The sequence below is a fragment of the Oncorhynchus clarkii genome, chromosome 5, assembly GCF_045791955.1.
Source record: "Oncorhynchus clarkii lewisi isolate Uvic-CL-2024 chromosome 5, UVic_Ocla_1.0, whole genome shotgun sequence".
NCBI classification, from domain to species: Eukaryota; Metazoa; Chordata; class Actinopteri; order Salmoniformes; family Salmonidae; genus Oncorhynchus; species Oncorhynchus clarkii.
The window spans coordinates 55,614,134-55,621,913 of NC_092151.1; the positions used below are offsets into that span (position 1 = coordinate 55,614,134).

The 7,780-nt window shown below is 40.6% G+C and overlaps 1 protein-coding gene across 1 annotated transcript in view; it reads right to left on the bottom strand.

Annotated features, from left to right (window-relative positions):
• LOC139409024 (ephrin-A2-like) overlaps nt 1–6,352 on the bottom strand; it is a 122,561-nt gene extending 116,209 nt beyond the window's left edge. Inside the window, exon 1 of the mRNA XM_071153666.1 lies at nt 4,979–6,352. Within this exon, the coding sequence (XP_071009767.1) occupies nt 4,979–5,118 (140 nt within the window). The 5' untranslated portion in view covers nt 5,119–6,352. The remainder of the gene's footprint in view (nt 1–4,978) is intronic.
• Nucleotides 6,353–7,780: the final 1,428 nt, after the last annotated feature.

Consider the following 7,780-nt stretch of genomic DNA (forward strand, 5'->3'; position numbering starts at 1 on the left):
TTCCCTAACTAACAAATATGCTGAGCCTTGTGCTCAGCCATGGAAAATGCCTATTCCCCAGTCCAGAAAAGAGTAATTTTATCAAGACAAACCAATTACGTATATACTTTTACCATATTCTCTCCATGACGGATTTTTAATTGCAGTATATTACTGAGAGAAAATGTCAGTGTTTCCACAACAACGAGCCCAATGGGGTAGACCATAGTCTCAAGCTTGTCACGAGAACTCAAGCCTGTTCAATTTCACGTCCATGCTCATCAAGTGCTTGTGAGTAAAAAGGCTTCTATTTTGTACCTTCAGGAAACAGATCTCCCCATTAAAACGGGATATGAGTTTGAGCAGTACAGGAATTAGTGCATTATGTGATCCCAGAAAAGGTAGAATTCAAGTTGAGATGGCATTGCGAGTCGCCACTCTCATGACACCTTGAATTAATTACGGGGGGCATATGGGTGATGCTGAATTGTACACACACAGGGCAAGTGGCCCATAAAGTGCTGTCCAGTTTAAATTGAAAAACGGAATTAATGCCAAATGAGTAGTAAACTAGGAAAAGATTTACGACAGTGTTCTGGTCCCTGCATGCGGGAGAACAGTCCGGCTTAATACAGCACCCCATTAGAGAAACAACATACACTGCACTTCGAAATTCAATACCATATCCTTATATCTGAAGGCCTTAAAACAGTAAGCAAGAATTTCATTTCTACAGTAACAAATGTAACTTTACATTCAAATATGTTTTATTTTTGTAACAAATAGGGAAAAAAATCGGCTACACCTGAGTAGTAACGCACAACCTATTGCAGTATATGTACAAACAGTGTTCTAAAGAAGCACTTTGAGGACAGCCAACCCTTACTATATCCAAACTGTGTGAACCATGAGAAACATGTATTTTTCGCAACTTCACCTTTCTAAACAGCGAAAACATAAATTCTACAGCAATAATATATACAAAAGTACATATTAACATTTCTGCAAACTGCTCTATGATAAGTTCCTCCACGATTTCGCAGAGATTTGTTTGTGATATTTGAGGGGGAAAAGGCTTTATTTTGCTGCGGCAATTCTGACATTTTGCACGGCAATACGTAATGATTCTGTCCAATTTGTCGCGAAAACGCGCTGACGAGGGAACACGTTTGTGTGGCTTGATTGAACCATATTATGCTGAAAATGTGCAGTGAATGTTTGAAATTGCGAGCGCTCTTTTTGTACTGTGGTGATGGTTAATATTATGTGAAAATATTGTGATGATTTTAGTGTTTAATTCGGAAATAGTGTGGTGATTGGTCAAATTTGCAAGCCTTCCCATAATACGCGGGGAACCTGGAGGGACTGACTTGGTCAAGTCTTGAATTTAGAGGACTTTTTTTCCAGAACGGTCCATTTGTGAATACGAGCAGATCATTGGGAAAGAAAACATGCGATTGTTTCCCGTTACTCTCCACTCGTCCATTCGTTTTGGCATGGAGCTGAGTGATGCTTCTCCACTTTCAACAGTATGAGGTTAAAGCACAGAACTCATTATTACTCATATGTACTGGTGTAAAAAGCGGTTAAAGTTAATCATTTCCTTATTAAATTACATTTTCAAGATAGAACTATCTGTCAACACCAATCGATCTTTGACTGTAGTTCAAACCAGATTCAATTCCGCATAAAAACCATTTGACCCATTTAAACTGTTGGTTACCATCTTTAATCATCGTCCATGTCATTTCTTTGTCTTGGCTCTCGACACACCAAAAATGAAGGTCTTCCTACCATGAATGAGAAAATGGCGGACCACGTTGCTGAGCAGAGCAAAAACGATGTAACGCCACCTACAGGAACCCCAAGCCACCATTGCACAGAAATGTTTTACTATCCAAAAACTCCAAGGTTATACCCTCTGAAGCTTATTTTCATGATTTGAAAAGTATTCCCTTCATCGTTGACTTCAAAGCTTCCTAAAAAATATAATAATGGAGTACAATATAATCTAGTGTCCTCACAGACCAGCTACCACTACTATTTCCCCTCAATACTCCCCAATAACCTCAGCGAAACTAGGTCAGAACGGAGGGGACGGTATGAGGAAAGCAGATATCATGGAATGGCAAAGCATGGCGTTAAATTAGTAGGCAAAATGGAAGACCACAGTATCAAATCATAGTATTTCTTAGAGTATATCGTTCTAATAGCTTTCCGTGTGGCATAGATCATAGCCATTCAATTTACTCGTAAGTTACATAGCAACTGCAACATGCCGAAAACCAGATACGTAAAACACATACGAAAACACAAGGGGGATGTCATTAGCAGCGGAATGGCCGTTCAACTGATGACAAACCTAAATTCCTTTCATAAACCCACATTTTCTTGGGGTGCATTTGATCCACTTTTTTGTACACCATTTATTATACAATTTTAATTGAGCATCTACAAAAATTCAAGAGTGTTGCATATGGAACTCGGGCGATCAGAAAGATGTTAAAGAACTGAAATTGCTTTTCCAACGGAGCTTAAAATGCACCAATAATGAACTACAGACAAGTCACCCCCAACACACAAAAAAAACGAAAGCGATGTCAACGGTTTAAGTACTGATCAATACATATAGCGACCTCCTTATAAATCTGTGCTTAGGTAAGACTTGACCGTTCAAACGAGCAATTCTGTAATGGACACTGCAATATGCATCAACAGTGGTCCGGATCATTTTTGTTGAATGCACGTTATACTTTTGTATAGATCATATTATACTTTGACATGTCTTACTTAAGGTCAATATCAAATCATTTCAATGTAATAGAACCACGGTACACCGAAACACCAATTAATACACCTAATGCTTCATTATGCTATTTGTATTTAATTAGTGATGCAAATGATATATATATATATATATCTTTGGCTAACAATTGTTTAGAGATGTAGAGCAAAGTAGGCCAGTGTTTCTGCTCCCTCACTAAGGCCCCTCACTAAGGCCCCTCACTCGCAACCAACAAAGTCTCACCGGCCTTTTCCCCTTTTAATCCTTACTATGCATCCGGTTTTCTAGCCTCGCTACTATCCCACAGTGTAAACCACATCACTGATTGTTGGAAACACACCTCAGACCAACAATTAACGGATATTACATATGGACTGTTTCAACAACCAATTGGAGAACGGTATAAGCTAATTCTAAGGATTCCAAAATGTCTGCCTAAACCATTTTTCGAATTGGTTCTTTTGTTTTCAACCAACAAAATGTTTGCCAGCGTCATAAAAAGAAAGCATATTACATCCATATGACATGCATATTGCCTTTGCCATCACATTTTTTTTATCTGAATGTTTAGGCGAACGAGGAAAGTTTTTATAATTCCGCTGACTGTATTCTATGATTGCTATTGGAAAAGACACCACTTAACAACTGACTTTTAAAAAATAAACCCCATCATACAACCTACTCAAGATCCAAGCCCTATTATCCCTAGTGCCAAAGTCACTCCTATCGATGCCCTACACAACTTCAAACTCATTTAATAGAGATATACAGTGTGAGACTCTAATAGTTCTCACATGATTTTGTGTTAGAAAGGAAGCATCGGATATCACGGTCATGTGACTCGGTAGAAAATTCACTGTTCTCCAAAAAGCTCCACTTGGGCTTCAAAACACTCATGATGTAATTTGCAGAGCCAAGACAAGTTATTTCCAGTACAGCAAATAAGTATTGAAGCAGCCATGGTTCGTGTTGCATTGTAATCCATTATGTATGCACTATTATTTTTCTCATCACTCTAGGAAGGAAAATAACTAATGAATTCAACATGCACCAAATACATAGGCATATTTAATTTTCTTTCCTTTTTATATCTGTGCCCTGCCATAAACAAAACACATTGGTTTCTAGGGAGATTTGAGAAATTTGCTTATGTTACACAAACATCATCTTTGTAAATTGTGGGGGAACTTGTTTTTTTTTTACAACAAATTGCTCTCTAAACTTGACAAGAAATGAAGTTTGATTCAATATTTCCAGGGTGTGCTGGCACAATTCCAATGCGTAGAATATTGCAAGGGTCAAGCACAAACAATTTCCCAAGAGCTCAATACTGATGGAATGTCTTACTTAATGTCTTCCTTCTATCATTGATCTTAACCTTCCTCCAGTAATTAACTAACTGGAAAGAACTAGTTCGTGTTCAAAATGGTTCCAACAGCTCCAGGCCAAAATATCAATAGTGCACTGGAGTGAACTGAGGGGCTAAAATGAAACAAGTACGGGATATTCTACATGGGAGACCAAAACCTTGCTGCGTGTCAATAAAATGACTTGACAACATTTTTTAGTTTGGTGTATAACCATGTAGTCTGCCTCTAAACCGAGTTTTCCGTGTCTTAGTGGAGATTTTTACTCAATCTTATTTTAAAGGGGGATGGGGGAAATCACATTTTGCTTTGGCCTACAGTATTTTATCACACTGTCAAATGCAACTTCATAATGACAAACTACAGACACAATGCATTTTGAATTCAATGTGATTCGTTTGTGAACGTGAAACCCGAAAGCCTTGGCAAGATGTCATAATCAAGTGAAATCCTGGTTTAATGGGACTTGCTTTACACTCAGCTGGGAGAGATGTGATAATGGGGGTAAAAACAAGAGAAGTTAAGTGATGTAGTAAGTAGGTCTTACAATGGAAGCAAAACATGGGATACGTAACTAGAACGATACATAACTAGGTCAAGCACATCTCCCTAACTCAAAGTATTTGTAGTTAAAGAAGGAACTTTAACGTCATCTATTCAAAGAATTGAAGTTGAGGGGAAAACTTCAGGTGAGCATGGTTGATGAGCTTTTGAATGCGCTGGGCTATTTGTGAGGCATTCTTCTTTAGCTTAGTCTAAATGTCCAGCTATTTTATTGGGGTTCACAAATGATCTATCCAACAATGTAAATTGACATCGCTGAAAGTTGACTCCTACAACTCCTTACCTTGGGTTCGTGCTGTTCCAGTAGACTGCATATCTGTCTGATATAATCTTGCTATCGTCAGCCCATACCGCGACCCAAGATAAGAGGGCAACAACCATAAATGTCAACTCCATTTGAAAAGCTAAATAGTTCTTGTCCATTATGGGCAGAGTCTATATAATTCGTCGCGTTGTTGTCTGTAATTTATACTGATACAAGTACAATCATGTGTTTCTGGTTGCTGTTTAAATCGACATGGTGCTCTTCAACTTGCACGAGGTTTGTTTCCAGTCCACATTCAAATTCCAGGTGCTCCCAGCTGCAGTTGTTCGTCTTCAGTTGAAGATGTACAATGTATACATTCCCATTCGTGAGAACACTAGTGAGAAGTCCAAGCAGATGCAGCGGTGTCTATGGGGTTAAATTAGATTATGTTCCATGAAGGTTCATCAATTCTGTTAATTCACAGTTTGACTCAGCTCGTTGCTCTCCTTTTGCACGGCAAGCTCTTCCAATAACTATTAAAATCCATTTTCTTCAATGACTGTAATTGATAAACGCCTTATTTGAACACATTGCGCGACACTCATCATATATTGTTGGACATTCATTGACGCCAAGTATAGGCCTACAGTCGTTTGTCCTTTAAATCCATTCCTTTCCGGCATGGCATACTTTCTAAAACTTTAGTCGTCGTAAATATAACTCTCACCCATCCATTCTGCTACCGTCCTTCAATTTACGGGTCATCCAAATCAAGATGCTTTTTACTCCACATGTGCGCGCATAACGATGTCCATTCAACTCAACGTTTCAGGTCCGTTTTGTGAGATACAATGTTTCAGTCAAGCAACCACTTCTTGTTCCTCCAGAAGAAACTCAAAATATCTCAATGTTGCAGCCGCGCGATAGAAATCCAAGCCCGTGAAAAACCATTGGCTCACAAGATGTGTCCTGCTCTGCTCATCGGTCAGTCACAATCTGAGGCTGGAACAAAAGCAATTATCTAATGTCGTCCGTGGCTACTGTCCTCCGCTTCCTTCACTGGCTAAAGTTATCAATAGGATAAGTTGCTTTCTTGATGCGTGCTTATCGCGTCATCCTCGCAACGCCACTACCAAAGCATGAAGTGCAGACACGGAGACACCGCATCAGTTGCAAAGTTGCTGCTGCTATTCCTGCGTTGTTTGGGGTTGCTGTTGTGAAAAGGCCAAATTCTCTTGTCGCTCTTCCCTCGTTCCTACGTGTGGTGTACAGATCAGTGGAGCTGACATGATCGATTTTCCCCCCTTTTTTTGAGTCACGGTGGTTCTCTCTCTCTCTTCCTCCTTCAGCACATGGTTCGCTCCCTCTGGCAAAGCCGCGCTCTCTCAATTCACTTCTCCCCCACACAGCGGGGCGGGGCTGGGAGACCGGCCAGCTAGGAGCCCCAAAACTTCTGGGGCCCTTACAATTTCAGAAAGCTTCAGAACAGTTTTCGATACTGTTATCCTGTTATACATACAGTAACTCATAACTATAGCCTACAAAAAAATATTACATCATGTCCAACGTCTAATGTTTATTGTATGGTCCAACTATCTGTATACATTTGTTCATCCTTGCACAAGTGTCTCTTAGGCTAATGAAAGCTTTTTATAGGAGTTAGTCATCCACTTGTTATGGTAATGTTGATTAGTCATTAGCAAAATGTTAAGTTCATCATTCATGTGTGTGTGTGCGTGCGTGTGTGTGTGCGTGCACATACATATCACAGCTGTGCTCTGCAGTGGATTAGGGGTGTCTCACTTGTCACTGTTTGTGATTCCCATGGATCTCAAGCCCCCCCCCCCCCCCCCCCCCCCCCCCCCCCCCCTTCCTCTCTGGGCTTCTGTTCCTCTCGTGGAATCAGTGAGCGTTGCTCCGATATGCCGAGGGCAAAAAGGAGAGCGAGCGTTCCGCCCAACGTGTGTGATTCAGCGCTGATAAATATTTCACCGACTGGGTAGGCGGCTGGTGGACAGGGTTATAACCAGGGAGAAAGAGAGGGTGGAGGGAAGAAAAATACAAATGAAACTTTAATTCCTGCTTTTAAAAAATGTCACATAGATTAATGACGCACCGGTATTAAAGTTTCAGAGGTTCCCATGCATAAATGCATAGGCCGCTGGGTGCTCAACAACTTGTGGCAGAGGCTATGTGAAATAATTGTAGTTCGGGCAGGTCGTTTTGCCACAGAGAGCAAAGGGAAGTGTCAGGCTGTTACACAGCACCAAAAGCACATTAGCATGTTCACAGGAATCATGTGCCAAAGAAAGGACGATTCCCTGAGTAAACCACAGCGGATATATAATGGAGGCAGTGCATCCCCAGACTGGAAGCCAGCTTCTGGGTCCTGCTTTACTGTATGGTTGACTTTGGAGTGTGGAGTGTGGAGCACTGATGACTAGGTTTTCTTCAGGAAACCTTTGCAATTCCTTGGTAATTACCTTGTAACCTCTGAACCGTAAAATAAAGTGCTTCCAAATACACTGCACTCCGTTTTAAAGGGCACACAGAGACACTTGTCTCCTGTCCTTAAAACAAGTGCATATGAATAAGACGAGCTGAGGAGAGGAAGCACCTATAGACTTTTGAGATACACCCATAGGTGTGGTGCACATCAGTCTCCCTGATTTTTTATTTTTTTTACTTTGATGGGAGTTGTTTCCCTCGACCTCGATAGACTATGTGTTTAGAATGAATCAATAATGGAATGATGACTACAGCTGTACGGTTTTAAAGGGGGAGCATTTTTATTGTGACACACCGACAGAACAGGCAAGTATCCCACTCGCCACAGAC